Here is a 26,054-nt window from a genome sequence, read left to right on the forward strand (position 1 = left end):
CCCAGCATGGCTACTTACCAGGCACAGAGCCTGCAGGCTCAATGGTGACCAGAACGGAGCTCTCCAGAGGCACGGGCCCTCCCTCCACTCGGCACACATATTCTCCTGAGTCGACAGGAGACACCTGGTGCAGCCGCAGCAGTGAACCATGGGTCTGCCCAAGAGAGGGTGGCATCAGGGGGGAATACCCTCAGGACCCTAACACAACACCTCCAACCTGCTGCCCTCTGTGAGCCCCAAGGCTTGGCCCTCAGCTCTGGGTCAGTTCGGCCTTGTGCTAGGAGTGGAGGTCACTGGGAGAAGCCCTGGAGAACAGGCACGCTTCTTCCCACCCTGCGTCAATGCTAAGCACATACTCTCCAATCCTAGCCAAGACCCCCTGCAGTGGGTGTCTGATGACTGTGAACATTCATCCCCTCGGGGACACAAAACACAGTGCATGGCATAGTCAGTGGAGTTAAGAGCCTGCAGACCCCAGCACGTACGCTGATTAGCTGCAATTATGGCTCAGTACTTTCGCAAGCTGACTTCTCTGCAAACACACAACTGAACTTGGTCCCGAGATAACTCTGAAAACAGGCACGACTCTCTCCTTGCAGACCCTGAACCTCCAGCATGGAGAGGTTGAGCAACTTGCCTAAGGTCACAAGCCTGGGTGGTAGATACAACTCATACCCAGGGTGCCCCAGCCTAGGCTTTCGGTCTAGCCACAGCAGGACACACCTGAGTGATGGGGCCCATGCCCCCAGTTCTCCCCACCCAGAACCCCCATTCTTCTTGTCTCCTTTGCCCCCTGTCCTCTACCTGGTGCCGGGCGGGCAGGCTACCACCTCGCTTGTGCCATGTGATTTGGGCATGGGCCTGTCCCTGCACCACACAGTTTAGATCCAGGGTTTGCCCCTCAGCCACTTGAGAGGAAGAGGGCTCAATGCGAATAGGTGGTGTGCTACCCGGAGCTGGAGGAAAAGTCATAGTCAAACAAAACAGATTCTCTAAAGACACCCCAGCCTCCCCTCCCGCCACATCCTAGCACAGTCAAGTGGGCTACTCACGGTAGGCAAAGTTGGCCCCTTGGTTGCCTGTGACCTTGACTGTGATGGTGGCCTCCTGCCCATTGCCTGCCCGGCAAACATATTCTCCAGCATCTACTGGAGAGGCCTGGAAGATGTACAGGCGGGAGCCACGGACCTGCACAGCCACGAGAGAGGTATAAGGGGGCCTGGGCCTCCCAGAGCCCGGCAGGAGCCCCGCACTTGGCTGCCAGGCTGTGACCCCTATACAGCTTACCACCCATGGACCCTTCCACATTCTAGGAGTGAGTACCTGGTGTCGGGCGGGCAGGCTGCCCCCACGCTTGTACCATGTGACCTGTGCATGGGCTTGTCCTGCCACCACGCAGTTGAGATCCAGCGTCTGACCCTCAGCTACTGTGGAGGATGAAGACTCAATTCTGACAGGCAGGACAGGTCCAGGGGCTGTAGGGACAAGGGAAAGGTAACAGATACTTCCCAAGAGACAGGTCTGGGATTCCCTCCTAGAGCTGGCGCAGCCTTGTAATCTGAGGTCAGGCCCCCATTGCAGAAATTTGACAGCCCTGGCTTGAAGCCCTCAGTTCAGTAACTCTGTTGGAGATTCCAGAAGGAGGATCTCACGGGAAGAGGGAAGAGAGACAAAACAAGTAAATAAGACAGGCAAGGGCCAGATGTAGAGGTGCATGCCTTTAATCCCAGCACTCGGGAGGCAGAGGCACATGGATCTCTGTGAGTTTGAGGCCAGCCTGGTCTACAGAGCGAGTTCCAGGACAGCCAGTGCTATTACACAGGGAAACCCTCTCCCAGAAAAACAAAAGACAAGCAGGCAGTAAGGCTAGGGTGGAGAAAAGGAGGCAGGAGTAAAAACCAAGGAATGACATGGCCAGGAACAGCAGGATAGGCAATCTGGGTTGCTCACACAAAGCAGTCTGCCTAAAGCCAGAGCCTAGGTGGCCTACTATCCCCAGGCAGCCGCAGGAGTCATCAAAAGGACATTACTCCCTGGCAGGCTTCTGAATCACTGGGAGCCACTCACCAGGGATGGACTCGGAAGGTTCGATGGTGACCAGAACGGAGGTCTCTTTATGCTCAGAGCCGAGGACCACGTGGCACACATACTCGCCTGAATCGGCAGGGGACACCTGGTGTAGTCTCAGCAGGGGACCGTGGGTCTGTGTGGATGGAGTGGATTGAGAGTTAGGGAGGGCCCAAAGTGTCCCCACCCGCCCCCTCTAGCAGGCTGGCCCTGGGGTGGCTTTACCTGGTGCCGGGCGGGAAGGCTGCCTCCGCGTTTCCGCCACGTCACCTGCGCCTGCCCAGGCACCACACAGTTTAGATCCAAGGTTTGCCCCTCGGCCACATGGGAGGATGAGGACTCAATGCGGATGGGTGGGGTGCCGCCAGTGGCTGGGCACAGAGAAGGTAGTTAGAGGCCCAGCCTTGTACCTTACTGGCACCCTGAGCAGAGTGTTGAACATGCTTTCTTTCCCACCTCCAGCTCCAGGGTTCTTGCCTCATCTACCCTTGTGACAAGTCATAGGGATCCAAGAACTTTATCTCTCAGGCCAGGCAAGAGGATGCACAGTGACGATGATGCTCCCTTCTCAAAAACCTACCATAGTTTCCCGACATGCCTCACGGGCCCCGCGTCACCTAAGCATACCCTGCTGGGGTCACAGTTCCCATCAAGTTAGGCACCCTGACCTGACAGGTCGTAAAATCACACCCATGCCCAGCAGGTAGCCTACAAATGGCATGGTCTGCCCAGAGCAGGAAAATGGGGTTGCCAGAGGTTAGAGAACCAGCTCAAGGTTGAAAAGGGGGCAGATTTGAACCCAGGTCAGCCTAACTCCCAGTTCAGTGTGGAAGCCCATACTGCTGTTTGTACAAGGTACCATCTTCTGGAGCTTGAGGCAAGCTGGATAAGTATCTACCCCCAAGACTTGTGGCTTCCAGAGCAGGCAGCAGAGGGTAAGAGACACCTCTGCATCCTGATGGCTACCCCGAGAGATCACAGCACCCTTCCTTGGCCCTGGGAGAGCCTATGGCTTTGGCCCTCTCAATCCCACTGGCACCTCACCTGGGGTGTAGTTGGGGCCTGAATGAACGCCGTGAAGGACAGAGACAACAATGGAAGCCTCCTTGGGTCCCAAGTCACTCTCTACTCGACACACATATTCTCCAGAGTCTGCTGGTGAGACCTGGGGGAGCCGCAGCCTGGAGCCGTGGACCTGGGCAAGGTGGGGCAGAGGTAAATGAGGATGGGGCTGGAGCTGTGCTTACCACTCTGTCTGAGCCTCAGTAGTTCAGACACACGAGCTCTACTCTAAGCCATTCACACTAGGCTGGGAGCCAGCAGGGAGGGAACTGTCTTGGTCCTACAGCACAGGAGAGCTTGGCAGCTGAAGCACCAAATCCACCCCCCCCCCCATCCAGGGCTATCCACAGCCTCTGTACCCTGGTCCCAGCCCCAGGCTAGAAAGCCTCCTACCTGGGCATGGGGAGGCAGGCTGCCCCCTCTCTTATACCATGTGACCTGGGTATAGGTCAATCCCATCACCGCACAGTTGAGGTCAAGCGTCTGTCCTTCAGTCACAGACGGTGATGAGGACTCAATCCTGACTGGCACGGAGCTGGCACCTGAGGCTGTGGTCACAGAGGGATCAGCAGGCCTCAAGGGAGCCTCGGCTCACCTGACCCATCATGTCAGCCCTGGAGGTGCCGTACCTGAGAGGACGACCACCTGGATGCGGGCCTGAGCGGTGCCGGTGGGGCTGGTGGCCACACAGAGGTAGAAGCCAGCGTCAGCAGGTGTAATGGCTGGGATGATCAGCGTGGGGATGTCTGTGTTCTCTGACCGGGCCTACCACATGGAGAGAGTGCTAAGGTACTTGGGAGGGGGCTTGCCAGAACAGACTCGGAAGGAGCAGGTCCTAAACCAAGATCAAGGCCCAGTGTTGGTTTCAAGAACCATGGAATTGGGAACTATGGGAATAGAGGCACATGGAATTGGGGACCACGGAATCAGGCAGTAAAAGGGTGAGTGGGGTGCAAGGGTGACCGGGGTACGGGACCTAATTAGGAAACAGAGGGAGCCTGAGGAGAGAAAGAACATGGACGGACAGGTGGTTGAGCGCTGAGACTGTTGATCCCACTGACCTGGGATGGCTGGCTGACTCACCTGTGGGGGCAGGCTGCCTCCCTCCTTCCTCCAGGTGATGCTGGCACTGGGGACTCCAGCTGCCCTGCAGTATAGCCTGACCGTGCGGCCCTCGTGCACCTGGGTCCTCTCGGGGCTCACCTGGACCCTGGGTCCACTGCCTCCTGCAGACAGAAGCCCTGTGAGGATTCTTCTATGAGTCTCCTCTAGCCCCAAGCCCACCTCAAGCCCTGCCCTCTCACCGTGCACCTGAAGCATGGCCCTGGCTACATGCTGCCCAGCGCTGCTGAGGGCGCGGCACAGGTACTGGCCCTGATCTGAGGGCTCGATTGCTGGCAGACGCAGGATGCCACCATGGATCTGAGCCTTCTGAGGAAGCTGGCCACCAGGACCTCCTGGTGTGGAGACATGGGTCAGCACACCCTGGGACTGCTCTGACTGCTGCCCTCGTCCTCCTCACTCAGGACAGCCAGGGTCTGAGGGTCACTCCCATCATGACCTTACCTGACCATTCCAGAGTGGGTGTGGGGTTCCCTGTGGCGCTACAGCGGAACTCAGCCATTTGTCCAGGCTGCACAGTGAGCTGTGGTGGATGTATGGAGACCACAGGTGCAGTTGACGTGCCTGAGACTAAAAAGCGCAGAGAGCAAGGATGAGGTAAGATCGGGGTGGGGACTGCTCTCCAGCTCACAGCTATAGCCCCTTGTCAGTCTTGGCTTCCACCCTAGTCCTGCATAGCTGTTAATCCACCCAGTAGCCAGAGGGGGCTTTGAAAACTTCATGGGCTTTGGTGCTTCCTTATCTGAGGCCTGCCCATAACGCTCTCCTTCCTCTGTTTCAGAAGAGGGCTCACAATGCCACCCAGACACCTTGGCTTTACAATGCTCCTGCCTCAACCTCCAACTGCTGGGATTACATCTTCCCCTCATTCCGTGCTCTCCAATCCCTCCAATCCCTCCTACCCCTGGCATCTGTCACCACGCACAAGTGTCCTGTTTCTGCTCTTTCACTAGGGTTGCCTCAATTACATTTCCCCCGACATACACTTTAGGAGGCCTGAGATACAATTTGTCTTTCTGTCTCCTGCTTCTTCAGAGCCTAGAGCATGTAGGGGGATCCCTGGGGCCAGACTCAGATCACAACAAGGCATACCTTGAACATGCAGCGTGGCTGTGCCCTGGTCCATGGCGAACATGTTGGAGCCAGTACACACATAGGTGCCTGCATCACTTGGCTGTACGTTGCGGATGGTCAGGATGCCATTGAAGTCCATAGCACGAGAGGGAAGCTTCCCATTGTGTAGGCGGGTCCACACCAGGGTGTAGGCTGGAGACTGCAGGGCAGCATCAGGGTGAAGGACATGCGTGGGCTCAGGAAGCCCATGAGACAGACTTCCCCCACCGCTCCCTCTCCGCTCACTTTGCTCTTTGCTGTGCAGATGAAGGTGACATCAGCTCCAGGCCGCACACTTTGGCTCCGTTGCTCCTCCACTGTCACTGTGATGGGCTTGCTGGGAGCCTCTGTGAGTGGGAAGTCTGCAGTGAGCTCCACACCCCTGTTCTGTGTTCCGTTTCTGTGTTACTTTCTCTTAAGCCTGCTGTCCCCATCTCTTCTATGAGACAGGTCTTATTCTGGATCACTGGCTGGCCTAGAACTCACTACGTAGACCAGCATGGCCTCAGACTCAGAGATCTTCCTGCTTCTGTCTCTCGAGTAAGCTTACTCTCTTTTAAGATGGAGTCTCATGTACTGCAGGCTGGCTTCAAACTCCTTATGTAGCTAAGAAAGACCTTAAACTCTTGATCCTACTGCCTCAACCTCCCAAGTGCTGGGATTACTGGTTTGTGCTACACACCTCGTTTTTATGTAATAAAATATATATTTTGAAAATTTCATATTATACATAACTATTATATATATATAATATTGTTATATAGTATGATATGTATAGATGCCTGCAGAGGTCAGAAGTGGGTACTGGATCCTCTTGAAGCTGGAATTACAGTGATTGTAAGCCGCCTACACTGAAAGAGCAATGTAGGCTCTTAACCGCTGAGCCATATCTCCAGTCCCGACACCTAGTTTTTGTGTGGTTCAAACGCAAGACTTTGTGCATGGCTGGCAAGTCCTCTACCTGCTACGCCACACCCTCAGCCCACTCCTCTGGGCATGTCTTCTTTCCTAGTATAGCTGGGTTGCCATTCCACCTCCTGGTGCATCCCTGGACTGCCCCCCACCCCCAACCCATGTCTCTCCCTGCCGGCACTGAGCAGCCAGCATGTGGCCCAGCGGGAATGCACTGGTCCCAGTTCATCATCCCAGGCCACTTCACTGCAAGCAGCTTCTCACCTCCTCCCATCTCCCTCACCCTCTCTACCCGTCTTTCCACCTTACAGCCCATGGCTTCAACTTACACTTGTTCAGAAAGCTGAAGCTACCAGTCAGGTGTATGTCTACCTTTCCCACCCCCAGTGGGAAACCCTTCCTTACTCCTCCCTGGTCCCTGAAGGACGGGACCATGATTCTCTATGCTCCCATCCCTCTCTGCATTTCAGAACACTGGGCCCTTCCTTCCTCCTGTGCCTCAGCCATTCCTGTCTCCTGTCACTGCTTCACAAGATAAATGTGTTCTAAAAATTTCCGCATCTGAAACGTTCCCTTTAGTTCCATGTACTGCCTCATTGCTTACTTGACTTCCCTTCAGAGCTAAGACGTTTTCTTTTTTTGGGTTTTCGAGACAGGGTTTCACTGTGTATCCCTGGCTGTCCTGGAACTCACTCTGTAGACCAGGTTAGCCTTGAACTCAGAGATCCATTTGCCTCTGCCTCCCAAGTGCTGGGGTTAAAGGTGTGCGCCATCAGCACCTGATGACTTTTTCCTTTTTTCTCGACAGGGTCTTGCTACATAGTCCAGGTTGGTCTCCATCTAGAGATCCTCCTGCCTCAGCCTCCTGAGCATGGGTACTGAAGGTAGATCCCACCACACCCTGCTGTGCTTCCACATGTTCCTTGTGTCTACTCCAATTGAGTTTCCACCTCTGTCCATCTGTCATGTCCGGGTCCAGCCTTCCTGACATTTCCCTGCCCATCCCATACTTCCTTTAGTGGTGCTGGATGAGCGGCTCTCCCAAAAGCCTTTGCTCTAGCTCACATCACTTCTCCCCTACTTCCTCCAATCTCCCTGGCTTCTCTTCTGGCACTTTCTGCCCTTCCTCTCCAGCTTGACAGGTTGGCCTTGGAACTTAGTGGATGCCAGCCTAAGTCCTGTCCTGAATAGGATTCAGCCAATGACCAAGATGAGCTGGCACACACAGACCAGATGGGCCACGGTAACTCCGGTTTTCCAAGTTTCCTCAGCGACATTAAACTACTTGGCAAAAGCTGCTTATGGTCACCATTCATTTGACCTTGTCCTCCCTGCCAGTCACTTTTTCTCTGCTCCCCTCCCTTGTTGGAATTCTACACAGCCTCTGTTTTGGGGAACCCAAATAAAGACACTTTCCAGGCTGAGCAGTAAATGGTACCCTAGACCCCAGGTGTTAGCTTTTCTCTCAAGCCTTAAGGATTATAGTGAGTCTTGCAGATTCTGACTCTGAAACAGGCGTGACTCCATCACCTCCCCCCATCTTCACAGCTATTGTCCTTGTCCAGAGGCCACTGTCCTCTCTAGGCAGATGCTAGCAGGGGCAGGGAAGAGGGGACTCACCAGAGACCAGGAGCTCAGCCCTGCTGTTGCTGGTGTGATGTAGGTTTCGGCAGGTGCAGATGTAGACACCGGCGTCGGAGGGCTGCACACTAGGGAAGTGGAGCTCAGAGCCTGGTGTGGGGAGAGTCTTGTCAGGGTCCAGCTCCACATGTCCAGTGGGAACAGGACTGACTCCTGGGACAGAAGAGGCTGCAGGGCTGTGACTACCTTGATGGCGCTGCTGAGCACCGCTGGGTAACGGCTGCCCATCTTCACGGGACCAGTAGAAGTAGTGAGGTGGACTCCCGTTGACCTGGCACCTCAGGGAGTGTGGGCCGCCTTGGGGAACTACGCTCCGAGAGGGATGGACCTGAACCTCCAGGGTGTCTTTGGCTAATGGAGTGGGGGAAGGAGACCATTCAGCCAAGAAGGCCCCATAATAAAACAGTATCTCTGACACTTTGGTCTCCCAAAGCCGCAGGTCCCTTACCTCAGAACTCTATCCCTCAGACTCCCTAGGGTCTGTGACTTTCTCTCCCACCACCCTGGGTCATGGTCCTACTTACTCAGTGGCTGGCAGCGGCCTCCCTGCACATTGGGGTTACCCACGTAGCCTGGGGCACACCTGTTAGGAGGAACAGGAACCAGCGCTGTAATCCCCAAGGGATCTAGTGTCTAACAGTGAACTTGAGAAGCCAGTTTCAGCCAACTGCCCATGGTATGTGGAGGAAGCTCGATAGGTATGTGGAGGAAGCTCCGGATTCGAGAGGGGCTCTGGGAACCGGAGAAGTTCCAACACAGTCGGCTGGGTAAGCTTGCTTGTCTCCAGGGAAGCATTCATTCGACAAACATTTATTAGGGAATAAGTATGCACCAGACACCACGCTCAGTGTGGAGACACAAGAGGAGACACGGCAAGGTCCTTGGTCTAACCAGGAAAACGGCATAGAAACTGCATGTGAAGTGAGAAGGAGGAAGGGCCCAGGGGCCATTCGGACCCAGGGAGGTGTGCGGATATAGCCCTGAGGTCGGAGAGACTACAAGCACAGTTCCTACGTTGCTATGGATCCCCCGGGGTGGCGGCACACAGCTCCCAGAGAACTGATCACATCTGGAAATGTATTCTTTTTTTTTTTGTTTGTTTGTTTTTTTTTTAACTTTTTTTTTTATTGAGAAAAGAGAAAAAAAAAAAATTTCCTCCTCCTCCCAGTAGCTGGCTTTTCCCCTCCCATTCACCTCCTATTTTGGGATGCGACCTCTATTCCGACACAGACCTGCTCTGTTTGTCTGTTTATCCTTAGCAGCTTCAGCACACAGAACGCACGGTAGAGGCTCAAAAGAAGTGTGTTGAGCCCTACATGGCAACCACTCCTGTGATTTGGAGGCTGAGGTTTCAGACCAGACTGGATTACACGGAGCTGGAGGCCATCTTAGGTTTATACTGAGACCCTGTCTTAACCTGCCCACTTCCTACAAAAAGTGTTCAATAAATGAAAGAAGCTGAATCTTGAAGGTCAAGAGGGGTTAGTCAGAAAAGGGAGGGTTTGGGGGCAAAAATGTTCTGCAGACAGGGACATCACATAAAGACCTGAGCACTAGGGATTCAAGAAGTTGCCAGGTACATATCTGCAATCCCAGTACTAGGAGCAGTTCAGCCTGGGCCACATAGTGAGGCCTGTACCTTCAGTACAGCCTGAGCTACATAGTGAGGCCTGTGCCATCAGTACAGCCTGGGCTACATAGTGAGGCCTGTGCCTTCAGCACAGCCTGGGCTACATAGTGAGGCCTGTGCCTTCAGCACAGCCTGAGCTACATAGTGAGGCCTGTGCCATCAGCACAGCCTGGGCTACATAGTGAGGCCTGTGCCATCAGTACAGCCTGGGCTGCATAGTGAGGCCTGTGCCTTCAGCACAGCCTGGGCTGCATAGTGAGGCCTGTGCCATCAGCACAGCCTGGGCTACATGGTGAGGCCTGTGCCATCAGTATAGCCTGGGCTACATGGTGAGGCCTGTGCCATCAGTACAGCCTGGGCTATATAGTGAGGCCTGTGCCATCAGTACAGCCTGGGCTATATAGTGAGGCCTGTGCCATCAGTACAGCCTGGGCTACATGGTGAGGCCTGTGCCATCAGCACAGCCTGGGCTACATGGTGAGGCCTGTGCCATCAGTACAGCTTGGGCTACACAGTGAGGCCAGTGAATTAATAATAAAACAAAACAAAACAAAAAACAAACAAACAATTCAAGAAGTTTATCCCATCTGGAGTGAGGGCGGAGTGGGACAGGCATGCCTGAAGCACGGTCATAAGTTCCACCCCATCCCAAGGGCAGGATGAGTGTGGGAACTGTTTGGGACAGGGAGGGACGTGGTCCTGGTAGAGGCTTTTCTGAGCCACACCCTTCAGGATGCTCACCTTGGAGTCTCTCATTTACCCCTTCTCTTCCCACTTCCTTCTGAAAACTTACTGCTCACAGTACTGGCCGGTGTAGCCGGGTTCGCAGGCGGTGCAGCGGTATCCTCCGGCCGCAAGGCTCTCACAGGTGCGGGAGAACCTAGGGCAGGCAGACGAACATCAGGCCCAGAAGCCCACTCCCCGTCTTCCTTCCCCATCCTTCAGCAGGAGTTCATCCTTGGATCTGAGCAGGGTACGCACATGTTCTCTGGGTTGGTCAGTGGGCAAGCACACGGCTGGCAGTCCTCAGGTGTCCCAGCCGTAGCATCCCCGTAGTAGCCGGTTGCGCACAGCTCACAGAACTCTCCGGCAGTGTTGTGCTGACATCGCTGTGGGGGACAAGGGTATCAGACATCAGCCATGAAGCCACACTCACCAAAACCCCCTCATCCAGAAACACCAATCCTATAGACTTGTCTTAAAGGAGAGACGTGCAGAGGGCCGGAGAGATGGCTCAGTGGTTAAGAACACTGATTGCTCTTCCAGAGGACCCATATGGTAGTTCATACCTGCCTGTAACTCCAAGTTCAGGGGAACCAATACCCATGGCAAAACACCAATGCATATTTAAAAGTAAAGTCATGGAAAATTAAGTTATAGTGATGCCCACCAGCTCAGCAGTGCTGAAAAAATTATCTATAGGGATGCCGATAAACCAAAAAGTCCATCTAGGCCTGGGCTTGGGATGCACCAATAGCCCAGCAGGAGGCAGGGAGAGGGTAGGGAGAGGAAATCAAGAATACCAGGTCATCCTTGGCTACCTAGTGTGTCAGATCTGTCTCATGAAAAGAGTATGTGTGAGATTACTGATTATTATTAATTCCTGTGGAATTAAAGAAAAACAAAGGTATGTAACTGGGCAGAGCCTTGAAGATACATGTTTCACTGTAATAAATACATGGAGAGGAACTGGAGAGATGGCTCAGTGGTTAAGAACACTGGCTCCTTTTTTAGAGGACTCAGGTTCAATTCCTAGAACCCACATAGTGTCTCACAACCATCTCTAACTCCAGCACAAAGAGATTTGACGCCCTTTTCTGGACTCCATGGGCACCAGACATGCACATGGCACACAGATAAAGGCAAGACACCCACAAACATAAAAATTCAAACAATATGCAATATCATCCAGAAACAGCCACACCTGTGGCATTAACATAGTGTGTTCCTTGTTTCACTTTGAGTCTGGGACCCTGTCAACTATCTGTGCCCTGGCCATGTGCTTGTGAGGACATACACATACCACTCCAAAGAATGGATGGAAAGGTGTATTTACCAAGGTTTGCTCCCCAGCACCACCAACACCAAAGACAAACAAAACCCCCCAAAAATCTGGCTCTTCTACAAAGACACTGGCCACTTGGGGACAAACAATAAGGAGCCATAGCTTTCCTTATAAAGAAGAATGGTGTTCCATCTTCGCCTGCTCCATTCTGCCAGGTGCTGTCTTCTATGAACATCCCCCTCCCCATCCTGCTGCCCACCCCTGGTCTTGCCCTGCTTGCTTCTCACCGAGCAGGCTCCAGTCTCCGGGTGACACAGGTCGGAGTGGCCGTTGCATTCACACAACTCGCAGTGGCCAAGGTACAGTCCGCTCCCAGTGCGCGTGTAGCCTTGGGCGCAGTCCTAGGGGACAGAGGAAAAGTTGGTCTCCGTTGCCCACAGGGTTCTAGCCAGAGCCAGCAGGTCTAGCCTTCTGTCCCTCCTGCATTGTCCAGTGTCTAGGCTCCACTGGCTCTAAGGGAGGTCACCCCAGGCTAGCCTCCATCCACAACCTCTCTTAAGAGCCAGCCTGTCGCTCATCTTCACGTTCACAGCTTTAGAAGGAGACAGAGCTTGATCTGCCCAGGCAGTATTAGCTTAGTGAAACGTACTATATCCCGAATGGGGAACCTGCCTCATTTCAAGACCTTGGTTCCTGAAAATCCTGATGGGAAAAGACTCTATGGAAAAACATCACCGCTAAATGGGGAAGTGAGCTGAAGAGGCCCATGGAAGAAGGGGCCTTGAAGATATTTTTACATTTATTGTGTGTGTGTGTGTGTGTGTGTGCCACAGCACATATATGGAGGTCAGAGGACAACTTGCAAGAGTCAGTTCTCTTCTTCCACCATGTGGGTTCTGGGAAATAAACTTTGTTGGAGGTGCCTTTACCATCTAAGCCATCTTGCCAGTCTTTATCACTGGGTTTGCGTTCCCAAAGTGCTGGGATTACAGGCGTGTACCATCAGTGATGGTTAATGGGAGGAAGATATTCATGTTAAAGGCTAGCCTCTGATATATATATATAAAATTTCATATATATGATATATACATATATGTACACACACACACACATACTTGGGTGCGCACGTGCGTGCATGCCAATCTGAGCTGCATGAGCTCCTGCCTTGAAACTTCAAACCAAAACCAAAATTCAGTAAGTATAGTGATAGAGGTGATAGTGGTAGCACACAGCATCACGGACGCTGGTGCGAAATGGAGATGAAGGATCATAGGCCTGAAGGGCAGTCCTCTCTCTACCCCTTCTGTGAAAGCTGCCAAGGGCCTCCTCTCTGCATTCCTGGGTCAGTTTGTGGAGCTCTTGGGGCTGGGCTGCAACAATGTACACAGGCACATCCCAAGAACTTCTCCTTCAGATGAGGCCATCTTGGGATCTTTGGAGAGCATGAACTTCTACACTGGGATTTGAGAAGTCTGTGGCCCCAGAAAAGGCACACGAACATTAAAGTGCAGAGATACAGACTTGCTACAGCTGTACCCATTCCTGGCATCCCCGGCTGCCCAGCTGGCAAGGGTCCTGTCATCTCATCCGATATTAAGTGGGTCATAGTCATGTGTAGGATAAACTCCTATTTACCAGGAGCTCAGAGCTTGGGCCAGATTTGGTAGAGGCTCCCAGGAGCTTCAGAGTGACAGCCCTCTGTCCGGCCTACTGACCCTCCACACAATACACCATGCCTTGATTTCTTTCTCTGCACCATCCATTTTGTCTACAGCAGACAGACACATCCTTGTCTGGCTCTGATTATGAGATGCCTATAGCAGCATGACGTCCCCACCTCAGGGCACTGTCCTAGGTTGGGCACAGGGACCCTGCTGCAGGCCCGGTCTCCATGTGCTCCTCCTTCCAAGCTCATTCTCCCTTAAGCCTGCAGTGCCACCCATTCCGTGCTGTGCATCTGAGGCACGTCCCTGTCACCCATTCCGTGCTGTGCATCTGATGCATGTCCCTGCTCAGCTCTGGGCCTTCTGTGCTTTTCTTGGTCTCCCCATCTGAAAGTGTGCCATTCTTTAGGCAGTGCTGTCTAGTGGTTAGGACACAGGTCTAGGTTGAGGTTAGTTTTCTACATGGTGGCTGTATGCCCTTGGGTAAGGAACAGCTTGGCAACTGAGGAAGTGATGGCAGCAATAGAAGAGCAGAAGTCACCTGGCTCCAGGAGCAGTCACCGCCTACTGCAACGGTTACTGACCAAATCACCTTGCGCATACTATGTCACTGTCGCGAAAGCAGCCAGGCCGGCCACACACTCACCTGGCAGGACAACCCGACATAGCCTGGAGGGCAGCGGCATTCTTCCACCTCAAGGGCTCGGGGTCCACCAGAGGGTCCTGGCTGGGCCACTTCTAGGCTCACGGCGCTGATACTGGCTGCCCGTGGCACTGAGGAGAACGTGGCCCGAATCAGAAGTTCATCCAGATCCGCCAGGGCCATGAGCAAGTGCTCACGGGTCGCAGGCTGTCCATCTGGCCTCCGCCAGAACTCCTGGGTGTGCAAGGGAGGACAGCAAGTGTCAGTGGACGCTCTGAGCTTGGTCTGCTGAACTTGTAGCCCTGCATACACTCTGTCAAGGGGAGGACAGGAAATCAAAGCCAAGCGCTACCTACCTCTCGGAAGATGATCTCATAGCTCTTTCTCTCTGGGCCCTGTGGTGCAGGCTGGGAGGCCACCAGCATGATGTTATTGCCCTGCAGAAATATCAGAAAAATTAGGCAGGGCATTTAGTGTTATTAGAGGCAAGGGTATCCACCACCTCCGGACTCTCCAACCATTTGCCTCCTACCTGTCCATACCTCCAATACCATTTGCCTGCCCACTGCTCCCATGCCTAGCAGCCAGCCTAAGATCTGAGGGAGAAGCCAACCAGGCAGGGGCAAAGGGCCCACACTGGGCTAGCTGGGTGTTGGAGCATGGCTTCCATCTTCTGTCTGATGACTGTGGGTTCTAACAAGCTCACCGTGATCTGGATATCGGGGTCCGAGAGCGGGCTGCCCTGTGGCCCTGATGTGTAGGAGAGGGTATACCGTAGCTTCCCACCATAGGCCGCCACCTACGGGGAGACAAGATCACACAGGTGAGGGGCAGAGCCTCTGGCTCCCATGTGTTGCACCCTAACCTCAGAAGGCCAGAACTTGTAACACGGAGACCTGGGCAGCAGGCCCGCTCTATCAGTTCCTCCCTAGCCTCACTCACGGGAGGACTTCTCTGTTCTCCATTGCCTGGCACTCACAGTCAGCAAGTCCCTTCTATGTGTAGGCAATTCCCACAGAATGACAAGAGTAACAACAGTGACTGCCAAGATCTGAAGTGTTAGCCCAGGGCTTGGGGCTGCACAGGCTCTGAGGCCTCATCTCTTGAACTACTTACTGGCTTTGAGTCCGCCTAGACTCACTTCCTTCTTTCTATAAACTACATCCTTGTTCCTTCTCTCTGTGTCTTTTAAAGTTATTTACTTTGTGTGTGTGTGCCTATTCATATGTATGTGAGTAGAATGAGCCTGGAGTGTATAGGAGCCTATAGAAGTCATAAGAGGCTTTGGATCCCTGGCACTGGGGATCCCCTGGCATTGGAGCTATAGAGGGTTATAAACCACCATGTGGCTGGGTGGTGGTGGCGCATGCCTGTAATCCCAGCACTCGGGAGGCAGAGGCAGGCGGATCTCTGTGAGTTCGAGGCCAGCTTGGTCTACAAAGGGAGTTCCAGGACAGGCTCCAAAGCTACAGAGAAACCCTGTCTCGAAAAACCAAAAAAAAAAAAAAAACCCAAAAACAATATGTGGGTGCTGGGAATTGAACCCAGGTCCTCTGAAAGAGCAGTCCATAATCTTAACTGCTGAGCTATCTCTCCAGCCAGCTCCTTGTTCTCTTAAAAACAACAAAACAAATCTTTTACACTCAAGTCTCTCCCACCTGCAGAGGGGAGCAAGCCAGGCCCGCCCAGTCAACACAGTTCTGGATCGGGAAGACAGATGGGATAGGGTCAGTGCTAATGTGACTGAACACAATGAGGCGTGGCATGGCGTGGTGTGGCGTGGCGTGTGCTCCTCTCCCTGGCTGAGGAAGGACCGATGCATTCGGCACAGAAAAATTCTCATCTCCCATGTGACCAGAAGCTACAAAATGACACCAGCTGAGAAAAAGCCCCAATGAATACCTGGATACAGCCAGCGTCCCCAGACCCCATGGTTGTATGAGCCATTCTGTTTGCTTATTTGTTCGTTTTGTTTTTTGTTTTTAACCATGGGCAAGTCAGCTGGACTTGTTTCTTTGTAGGCAGGACCAGAAGGCTTAGGTTTGTTGCCAAGGGCTTTCACCTTGGCAGCTGAGGTCCCGGTTCTGCCCACTGGACTTTCCTTCCTCTCCATCAGCCGGACAGCTGTCTGAAAACTACCCAGCGCAGGGTGTCCCTCTGGTTCAAGTGTGTTCATTCAGTGGGTGGACATTTATCAAACACCAACGAATGGCATTTTAGGCCCTGGGTGACATAGGCCCCAGGGCCATTCTCTACCAACTCAGGGTGTGGTAAGGAACTCAGCGTAACCAGATTACAACAGAAAGCCATTGGTTTCCTGTTTGTTTTGGATGCCAGTGAGTTCAGAGTCCCATCTGGGATCCGCTTTCTAGGAAGGGGAAGGCGTGTGCCACACAGGGATGCAAGACAAGGGTGACAGTGTGAAAGCCAGGGTTCAGACTCCAGCTCTGCTGTCACACAACTGTGGGCGAGTCGCTCAGTCTGAGCCCGACTTTCCTCCTCCGCAAGTAGGAGTAAAAATAATACCGTGAGGGCACCCTGAGGACTACATGACCCAGGACACACAGAGTGACACTCTCATCTCAGTGCAGAGAATACACTTGAAGGCCGACATCTCTCCACCACTTCTGGTACCAACCCAGACTCTGGTAGACTCTCCTCGCCTCACATCCCCTGGACCTGACTGGCCTAGCCAGGACTCTGAATGCGGTTTACATGTATTATTCATACCATGACCCCTCCCCTGCTGCTGGAAGCCAGACCTAGGCCTTAAGAGTTCTACCACTGAGCCAAAGCCCCAACCCCTTGGTACCCACACTCTGAAGTGGCTCTCTCTGTCACATGGGGACACAGAGGCAAGATGGAAGTAGTATCAACATGAACGCTAGTTCCAGGGTAATAGTAACAACATTCCGGGCTGGAGAAATGGCGCAGTTGGCAAAATGCTTATTGTGCAAGCTGGGGGACCTTCTAACACTGGTGAGTCAGAGAGAGGCTGATCCCTAGGACTCCATGGCCTACTACTAAGTGAGCTTCCGAGCAATGAGAGACGTGCCCAAAAACCAAGGTGGGTGGTACTTTCTGAAGAATGATACCTGAAGTTGTCTTCTAGCCTCCATAGGCTCAGGTGCATGAGTGCACACACACACACACACACACACACACACACACATGCACACAGAAAGTGACATCCAGGATGCAAGATGTGTAAATGAGAACACTGAAGAGTTCTGGGAGGCCAGCGTGCCTCTACAGTGGCAATACAGCATACAGCAAGTGCTTAATGAGTGCACACTAGGTACAGCGACCCTCTGATAGCTGAGGATCCTCTGACTACCTACGACCCTTCCACTTCCTGGTTACCTTGTTCCCTAGGAAGGCTCGGGGCAGCTGCCAGTAATAGAGGCTTCCGGGCAGCAGAGAGAAGCCCTCATAGGAGAGTGCGAACTGGAGGAGAAGAACGGAAGGTAAGAACGGGGCACAGGCACCCCAGCAGGGACCCGGGACCCACCCACCCGAACTCTACAGCACAGGCCCACCATGCTTTCTGGGCACCTGCTTCCCGCTCTGGGTTTAGGTCCTCCTGCTGCTCTTGGTCTGTTTTGCCTCACACATGCTCTGTCCTTCCAGTAGACCCCAAGATCAATGGGACACACTGTAAACACTTGAAAATTCAGTGGCTCTTTTGTACATCTATTTTAAGACGTAGGTGGAGTTGAATGTGGGTATATATGTTTAATCGTAGCATTTGGAGGCAGAAGCAGGCGGGTCTCTGTGAGTCTGAGGAGAGTCTGGTCTGTATAGTGAGTTTCAGCATAGTCACGGCGTCACAGCTATATAGTAAGATCTTTTTTTTTTTCCAGATAGGGTTTCTATGTGTGACTCTGGCTGTCCATGGAATTTGCTCTGTAGACCAGGCTGGCAGAGATCCTCCTGTCTCTGTCTCCCAAGTGCTGGGATTAGAGGTGTGCATGACCTACCGCCTAGCATGAGAGAGCCTATCAAAAAAAAAAAAAAAAAAAGGAAGGAAGAAATAAAAAAGAAAAATGTATCCAGAAAAACAATCATTCAGTCAGAGGCCTGTGGATGTAATTCAATTGGTGTTTACCTAAGTTGCACGAAGTCCTAGGTTCCATCCTAAACATGGGATAAATGGCATATTAGTACATATTCATTATCCCAGGACTCAGGAGATACAGGCAGTAAGATCAGGGGTTCATGGTTATCCTTGGCTATAAAGTGGTCAGTCTAGGCTACAGGGGACTATCTCAAAAAGATAAAAAGTAGTTGGGTATGGTAGTATATGCTTTTAATCTCAATACTTGGGAGGCAGAGACAGGAGGATGGACACAAGTTCAAGGCCAACCTACAACCTGCTCCATATAGGGAGACCCTGTCTCAAACAAACAAACAAACAAAAACAACAACAACAACAACAACAAACCCAAAAATAAAACAAAAGAACAGGCAGACATGGTTATTATCCCAGCACTTGAGAGGCTAAGATAAGGATTCTGAGCTTGAGGTTCGGCTAGGGCCATTGTGAGACTCCGTCTCAAAACATAAGCACAGCTATAATTGACTTAGTATCTGGTGAATTAAAGTGACATCTGAAGTCAATTATGGTTCAGAGAGTCTCAGGAAATATCAGACTAGTTTGGAAATGACCAGAGTCTAGGAAGCATGGTGGGCCGGTCCTTCAGTGAGTGACTTGGTACATACCTGAGAGCCTGCGGAGGAAGACAGAGAAGTGGAGATAGAGGAGGAAGAGGAAGAGGAGGGGGGACCTGCTCGTAGAGTGGCAGTTAGCTGGGGGTGAGGGTGCAGCCCACGAGCAGGGGGTTGGGGGTGGGCAGCAAAACTGGCAAGGAGCTGCCAGATCTCAGCATCCACCCGCCTCTGAGCCTCATCCACCTGGGGGAAAGGAAGGATAGGTGACAAGACAGATGGACAGAAAGACACCATGAGGCTCTGCCTTACCCCAGCCCTATCCAGTTCCCCAATGTGGGCCACCCATAGGCTTGCATTGATGTCTGCCACCCCTTCCTTGTGTCCTTTGCCTTTTTAGCCTAGGACTCAGGCGGAGCATCCTGGAATGAGTAGCTGGAAGTAGGCTGGGTCTGCTGGGGAGGAATCCTGCCCAGGGTGTCCCGCAAGGACAGAAAGTTCTGTACAGTCAGGGCTGACAGCCATGTGAGTGTGGAGGAGGGACAGCTTCCCACATCACTACAAAATCCATTCTGGGGTGTATGTAGAACTGGAGCATGCTGGCCTGGACAGGCAGGGTGGGCGGAGGAGGCCCAGGAAAACCTGGGCCTTGGTTCAAGGTCTGATTCCTTGGTCCCCAGACACAGCCTGCCCTGCCCTAGGTTACCTGTGATGCCCGCTGTGCCCGGCCCCTGCCCTCTGGGCCCCCAAGGATCCTTCCAGTGGTCACTGCTGCCCGCCACTGTTCCTCTGAGAGGGATGTGCGGTTCTGATGGGGTGGAAGTCACAGGCCAGCTCAGCCCTCATAGGGCTTAGACCTGAAGCCAAGAACAGCCCTTTCCCCAAACATGGTATCAGCAAAGACAGCCACAGTGATTGGTTAGGGAGGCATGCCTTATCTCCAGGCCAGCACACAGGGTCACTCCAGGCTACTAGAAGGGCATATGCTGGCAAATACATGGGGAAACTGGGGAGCTAGAAACAGGCACACGGATTAACATAAGTTAGTTTTCCTGTCGGCAGACCTCCAACTATTGTGAGACCAACTATAAACACACCACATGGCTGGTGGGGCACAGCAAAGAACACGCCTCTCCATATTCTCCTAGCAGCAGTACAGGCTCAGGCAGGGCATCCATGGGTATGGGACATCTCCCATGCAGGGCTGAGGGCAGCCATGGACACGTTCTGTGTGGCAACCCCCTTTCGCACCACTTAACGAGGGCATACCTGGTGAGCCCGGCGTAGCCGTGCAAAGTGAGCCTCCCTCTGTGGGGCAGCAAGAGGCACCAGGGGAGGAGAAAGAGAAAGGTCTGAGGGAGGCCAAGAGAGAAGGAACGAAGGGGAGGAAGGCACTAGAAGGCAGCCAAGTTGGTGAGGGTTGGCGGGGCCTCTTTCCCTCCAAGGAGCAGGGACTGGAAGGCCTCCAAGCCCCACTGCTGAGGGGATTGAAGTGTGGCTGATTGTGTTACTGGCCTCAGCTGGTGGGAGACTTATACACTAAGTAAGTCCCACTTGTCCTGGTACCTTGGCCGTGACTGAGCACCACACGTGGCTGCTCTGGAGTTCACTTTTTATTTATTATTTTTATTCTTGTGCATTGGTGTTTTGCCTGCATGGATGCCTATGTGAAGTTGTTGGATTCCCTGGAACTGGAGTTACAGACGGTTGTGAGCTGCCGTGTGGTTGCTGGGAATCAAACCCGGTCCTCTGGGAGAGCAGCCAGTGCTCTTAACCGCCGAGCCATCTCTCCAGCCCCCTGGAGTTCACCTCTTAGACGGTGCCCTTCACAAGACCATCCTTGACGATGCTGCCTTCCTAGCAGATCTCGCTTCAACGTCAAAAGGACGGCTCTCCTGCCTAGCTCAGCTTTTTAAGGGCAGGTCTGACCTGGGTGTAAATCCCGCCACTATTGCCCACTAGCTGTGGGACTCAGGTCACATTCTTGACTTTTCTCTAACTTTACTTCTCTCTGCTAGGAAATGGCAGCGAGGTTGCCTGGTTCACGCAGTTGTAACTTAAGATGCCTGCATGAGTGTTTAGTCAGAGCTCGATAGAAATGACCCGAGAATCACCATGCAGGCACCCAGCACCCTGCCTGCAGCAACCCCCAGCACAGATGAGCCATGGGGGGTCTACACTGAAACTGTGTCACCATGCACGTGTTGCGGCCTGTCCTGAAAGCGCAATTGTCACCAGTAAGCTGAGCGCTCAGTGTGTGTCAGGGAAAAACCTCCCAGTCACCCTGAGCTGGGGAGGTCGGGTCAGGTGTCCAGCTATGAACAGCGCAGCTGAGATGTAAAGTGAGGTCTGCTGGACCCGAAAGGCCACATACTACATGACATGGCAGCCGTGACCCCATGCTGACTCCATGTTCAGCATGGACCTGGCTTAGAGCTGGCACTTGGGAGGGGCTGCAGGCCCCACTTAGATCTTACCTTGTCTCCCTGGTATGTATCCGGAAGTTGCCAGTAGAAGGACTCCTGGCCAAGGTGGGCAAAGTTGCCAAAAGAGAGCTGGGGCCCACCAGGCACCGATTCCACAGTGAAGCCTCCTGTCAGCTGGCTGTTGCGCTGCGGGTTCACCAGGGCAAAGCCTTGGAAGTTCCCAGGAGCAAAGTGGGTGGAGATCTGGCAGCGGGAGAAAAGACAGGGGTCAGCTAGGTGAGGGCTCAGATGTATCAGGATGGACAGGGCAGGCCATGGGGCTCGCTGAGACCAGGACTGAGGGAGACATGATGGAAGGGGCAGACATCAGGGCTAATGAAGGGGTGTGCTCAGTGCCGGGATGAGCAGTAACAGAGACCCAGAAGGTCTTGGGACAGGAGTCAGGTCACTGGGTTCAGTGCCGAGGCGAGCAGTAATGGAGGCCCAGAGATGGGTATCCTTGGGAAGCTGGCACTCAGCTCTTACCTGGTGGCGTGAGTAAGAGGAGCTGGCACACTGCTGGGTGACACCCATGCAGAAGCAGGGCAGGCAGCCTTCTGGGTTGCTGGCACTCAGGTAGAAGTGGTGGGGCCGGCAATGGCTGCAGGTAAGACCTTCCACCTGGGCCTGGAAAAGATGGGAAAAAAGATGTGGGAAGGGACTCAGGGGTGTCTGCTGGACCCCAGGAGCCTCTAAAGCCAGCCTTCCCAACCATTTCTAGCAGTTGTGAGCAGCTCTGCCTATCCATCCCACGACCAGGCCTGAGGATCCCCTCAGGTACCATCTGACTTCTATTTAGCCCCAGGGGTGGACTGAGCTAGACCTCATAGAAGGCCGGACATTGAACTCACCTTGCATTGGCACTGACCAGCGGCGTCACACTGGTTGCTGACACTTCCATGGGGGTCACAGCCACAGCCTAGTCCCTCTTGGACCTGACCATCTCCTGAAGTGTAAAGAAGCCACAGATGGCATTCTCAAACCAGACACCAAATACCCCGATCTCTGCCCCTCTCTAAGCCTGTCACTCAACACCAAGGGGACCTCTACCTGCTTCTGGGGATGTGGGCAGTATCTCTTCCCGACCCCACGTGACAGATGGAGAAGCCAAGAATCAAAAAGGTAAAGCCACCTCTTCCAGGTCCCAGGGACACCAAGGGCCTGTTCTGGGTCCCCTGGAAAGAAAAGCATCCCCACCCCCGCCATGCCCTCCCAAGTCTGCAACTCTACTCACTGTGGCAGGGCTGGCCCTGACTGGGGTTACCACGGTAACCTGGGGCACACCTACAGAGAGAGAGAGAGGAGAGAGAGAGAGAGAGAGAGAGAGAGAGAGAGAGAGAGAGAGAGGAGTCCTGAGAAACTGGTGAAGAGCCTAGGTCCAAGGGGGATCTGGGCTTGGACTCAGTGACCCCCACTGTAAGGGGAAAACTCATCAGCATGTGCACCCATTTGATAGATGAAGCATGGGGGAGACCAAAGCAAGGTGGGTCCAAGGCACAGCCGATGAGTTGATTCCATCAGACCTTGACTCAAAAGGTCAAGATCAAGAGGCCTAATGTTGGGCTTGGTGGTGTGAGCCTAAAGCACCTCCAGGAGAGGGAGGTAGGAAGTAGTTCAAGGCTATACCTGGCTACATAATGAGTTTGTAGATAGCCTGGACTACATGAAACTCTGTATCAAAATAGCCAAACAGCAAAGGGTCTAGTGGGAGGGCTCTGGCCTGGGTAAGCAAAGGACGGGCTGGGAGGTGGGCAGCAGGCCAATACCAGGCTAAAGGGTGAGGCTCACAAAGAGGAGAGCTGATAGCTCAGGTATACCTTCCTGGGCCCCCGGCACTCCCCACTGCCCATCTCACCTCTCACAGTGACGCCCGCTGTGGCCTGGTGAGCACGAGTCACACGTTGGGTGACCATCTGTGTCCAAGAAGCAAGTATGGGCAGCCCTGAGAAAGGGGGAAAGTTCCGTCAGTAAGACATTAACTACGCCTACAGGGGTCTTTCACAGACCAGGCAGGCGGGTGAAGTCTATGCCACGAGTCCCTTTCCTACCAACTCCCTCAGTTCTACTCAGGGGCTAAGGGGGGTACGCTGTCCCCATTTAGGGAACCAGGGCTTTGAAAGTGAGGCTATCTGTCTCCAGTGACACACTGAGATTTAACTATAGTCTCTCCCCAGTGCTGGGCAAGTGAGAAGGTAGAAGGTGTGGTAGGTACTTCAGGAAGAGCGGAGCCCAGACTCACTGGCCAGCAGCAGCGGCTCCATAGCATGGGCAGGGCTGGCAGTCCTGTGGTGTACCACGCTGGGCATCCCCATAGTACCCTGGCTGACACTGCTCACAGCGATCGCCCACCGTGTGGTGCTGGCAGCTCTGGAGAGACATGGGGCAGATTGAGGCTGGGCCCCTGGAAGGCAAGGCTATCTGAGGATTGACAGTAAAGGGGCAGGGCTCACCTGGCAAATACCAGTCTCGGGCTCACAGATCTCTGAGTGGCCATGGCAGTTGCAGCGTTCACAGGTACCCAGGTAGAGCCCGCTGGGCATGCGTGTGTAGCCTGTGTCACAGTCCTGGGAACAAAAAGATCACCGGTGGGGGGCTGACCATATGGGGGGAGACAAAGGAGGAAAGGCCAGCAATCACTGTGAAGGAAGTTGGGTGGATAGGTGGGGGAGCCAGGCTCACCTGGCAGGAAGGACCGCGGTACCCGGGTGGACAGGTGCACTGTTCTACTTCCAACGCTGAGTCCTGGCCGGTGTTCTCTGGCACAGCCATGTCCATGCTAATGCCAGAGATCCTGGATGTGACAAGACACATGGTGAAGGGATGCTCACTGTGTCCTGGGAATACCCAGAGTCCTGAGCTCCATCACCACGTGGCCTTCATTCTTCTGCAGTCTCCTGGGCTGCAGCCAACCGCTCACATCTGCTGCTTCCTCCAAAGAACTACCCTCTCCCCCTCCTCGCCTGGACATGCTACACTACCCAGCTCCTCTGGGGACTGCTGGAAAGCTGATTCAGGAGACACTGGTCCCCAGCTTCTTAGGATTCTGTAAGGGAGGCAGCAGCATGCTCTCCGTTCTACAGGCAGAGGGTGAGGGGTTACACCATGTTTCTGCTTAGTCTGGAGACCCATCTGCCTGGCCCCGGCCCCAGCTACCTGCTCTCGGCCGGATGCTGGGTGTAGGATGCTTGGATGAGGAAGATGTCGATGTCTGCCAGGGCCATCAGCAGGTGCTCCCTTGTGGCTGGCTGCCCATCAGAACGCTGCCAGGCTTGCTGTCAAGGAAACGACATACGATCCATTCCTACCCTCCTTTGTGCTGAGGCCCCAAAAGAGAGGAACAAGAAGGGATGGGATGGGGCTCACCTCTCGGAAGGGCACTATGAAGTTGGTGGGCTGCCCGGGGCTGGGCTCCCTTGAGGCGTGGTGCTCCAGAGTGATGCCATTCCCCTGCAGTACCACCAGTGGTTGTCTGTGAAGGGGTGCAGAACTGGGCCGGGGCCGCTGGGTTACGGTGAAGCGCAGCTCTCCTCCATAGGAGGTCACCTGAGATGGGATGGGCAGGGTTTCAGTTGGAGACGTCAAGTCAGGTCAGACCATGTTCTTGCTATCCTCTTAATGCCCTGCCTGTCTTGTTCCTCTGACCCACCCACCATGTCTCCTCGGAAGCTGGCAGGAAGGCTCCAGAAGTAGGGTCCAGACAGGAGGTTGTGGAAGGAGGAGAACAACAGCTCCCCAGGTGCAGGGGACGAGATACCCTCACTGGTGGTGTGGGAACCTGCGGCATTCGTCAGGCTGAACCGAGAGGGCTGTTCGGAAGCCCCGAGGACCTGGAAATGCAGAATGTTGGAAAGGGGCAATGGTGGTGATGGTAGTGGTGGTAGGACTCCCCCATTTGTCCCGGGCATGGCTGTCCCATCCAGCTGCCACCCTCTTGTGGGTACCTGGGCACGGCTCCAGGAGGAGCTGCTGCATTGGCGACTGACTCCCATGCAGAAGCACTTGAGGCAGCCGTCGGGGTTCTGCTTGCTCAGGTGGAAGAAGCCATCTGCGCACTCATTGCACAAGCGCCCCACCACATTGTTCTGTGGACAGAGTCAGGAGCTGCAGGATGGCCCCCGGGAGACGCTGCCTGGAACTAGCAGCTGAATCCACCCACAGTCTAGATGGGGGGTCCCAGAGCACCATGGAAAACACATATGTGTGAGGCATCACCGCCACCTGCACAATCACCGCCGTATCATCGGTGCTTACGGAAACCGCTATCCCTTTTCTCATTGGCTAAGAGGCTCACAAATAAGCTAGGATTTGAAACAAAGCAAGTCAATTGAATTGACTACCATGGCAACTTATGATGGAAAAGCCCATGTACCATGCGAGTGCCTCTTCAGCCACCTCACTCAACTTGCATTAGAGCCTTGAGAGGAAGGTGGAGATTTCTCTATTCTCATGAAAGCGAGGCTTGAGACATGAACCAGCGCACATGGTCACTCAGTGCGTTTTATCTACTCTTCGTTACAAGATTGGGAGTGCCTGACTGCAAAGCTCGCCCGGTTCCTTTCCCCACTGACATCTGAGTCTCCCACTATTGCTGTGACATCAACACGACACCTGACAGAGTGATGCAGGTGAGGGCCAGAAGGTACACAACAGCTGCTGAGGGCACGTCAGGAAACTGAACTCAGGGCGGCCGACTCCTTAACCAGTGCTCCTGCCCCAGGCCGGGACTTCCCTCATGGCATAGAAGACCAGCCAGCCTGGCCTATGGGCCTCAGGCAAGGCCCGCGTCCACTCGCCAAGGTACCAGAGAGGGTAGGCTCTCCTTCCTCCCTTGGCCACAGTTAGGCTAGGATCACGGTCTTGGAGAGAGCAGAGCGCACACACCTTACAGCGGCAGGCCTCTCCCGTGGTGCTCAGGCTGCCTCGCTCATCACAGCGCACGATTTCCTGGTCTGGAGGCAGAAGGAAAGCATTGGCAGATCGGGTTAGATGGGTGGCTCTCCAGGGATTCTGGGCATGAGCCGAGAAGGGGCAGAGGTGCCCCCCTCCCAGCAGGTTATGAGAA

The 26,054-nt window shown here is 53.8% G+C and overlaps 1 protein-coding gene across 1 annotated transcript in view; it reads right to left on the bottom strand.

The window, feature by feature from the left end:
• Hspg2 (heparan sulfate proteoglycan 2) overlaps positions 1–26,054 on the bottom strand; it is a 101,948-nt gene that overhangs the window by 25,662 nt on the left and 50,232 nt on the right. Inside the window, exons 21-56 of the mRNA XM_041651821.1 lie at positions 25,874–25,941; positions 24,934–25,074; positions 24,643–24,819; positions 24,356–24,535; positions 24,146–24,264; positions 23,672–23,783; positions 23,443–23,556; positions 23,232–23,359; positions 22,848–22,934; positions 22,227–22,276; positions 21,844–21,938; positions 21,479–21,619; positions 21,005–21,196; positions 14,566–14,658; positions 14,216–14,296; positions 13,863–14,093; positions 11,840–11,953; positions 10,529–10,656; positions 10,341–10,427; positions 8,442–8,500; positions 8,104–8,268; positions 7,897–8,007; positions 5,611–5,711; positions 5,344–5,524; positions 4,696–4,821; positions 4,434–4,586; positions 4,213–4,355; positions 3,759–3,894; positions 3,523–3,677; positions 3,112–3,262; positions 2,293–2,438; positions 2,068–2,203; positions 1,324–1,475; positions 1,053–1,188; positions 805–956; positions 19–154 (exon numbers count right to left, since the gene is read on the bottom strand). Coding sequence (XP_041507755.1) covers positions 19–154; positions 805–956; positions 1,053–1,188; positions 1,324–1,475; positions 2,068–2,203; positions 2,293–2,438; positions 3,112–3,262; positions 3,523–3,677; positions 3,759–3,894; positions 4,213–4,355; positions 4,434–4,586; positions 4,696–4,821; positions 5,344–5,524; positions 5,611–5,711; positions 7,897–8,007; positions 8,104–8,268; positions 8,442–8,500; positions 10,341–10,427; positions 10,529–10,656; positions 11,840–11,953; positions 13,863–14,093; positions 14,216–14,296; positions 14,566–14,658; positions 21,005–21,196; positions 21,479–21,619; positions 21,844–21,938; positions 22,227–22,276; positions 22,848–22,934; positions 23,232–23,359; positions 23,443–23,556; positions 23,672–23,783; positions 24,146–24,264; positions 24,356–24,535; positions 24,643–24,819; positions 24,934–25,074; positions 25,874–25,941 — 4,677 coding nt within the window. The remainder of the gene's footprint in view (positions 1–18; positions 155–804; positions 957–1,052; positions 1,189–1,323; positions 1,476–2,067; positions 2,204–2,292; positions 2,439–3,111; positions 3,263–3,522; positions 3,678–3,758; positions 3,895–4,212; positions 4,356–4,433; positions 4,587–4,695; positions 4,822–5,343; positions 5,525–5,610; positions 5,712–7,896; positions 8,008–8,103; positions 8,269–8,441; positions 8,501–10,340; positions 10,428–10,528; positions 10,657–11,839; positions 11,954–13,862; positions 14,094–14,215; positions 14,297–14,565; positions 14,659–21,004; positions 21,197–21,478; positions 21,620–21,843; positions 21,939–22,226; positions 22,277–22,847; positions 22,935–23,231; positions 23,360–23,442; positions 23,557–23,671; positions 23,784–24,145; positions 24,265–24,355; positions 24,536–24,642; positions 24,820–24,933; positions 25,075–25,873; positions 25,942–26,054) is intronic.

The sequence above is a fragment of the Microtus oregoni genome, unplaced genomic scaffold, assembly GCF_018167655.1.
Source record: "Microtus oregoni isolate MIOR12 unplaced genomic scaffold, Mior012 000005F_ref0000423, whole genome shotgun sequence".
NCBI lineage: Eukaryota > Metazoa > Chordata > Mammalia > Rodentia > Cricetidae > Microtus > Microtus oregoni.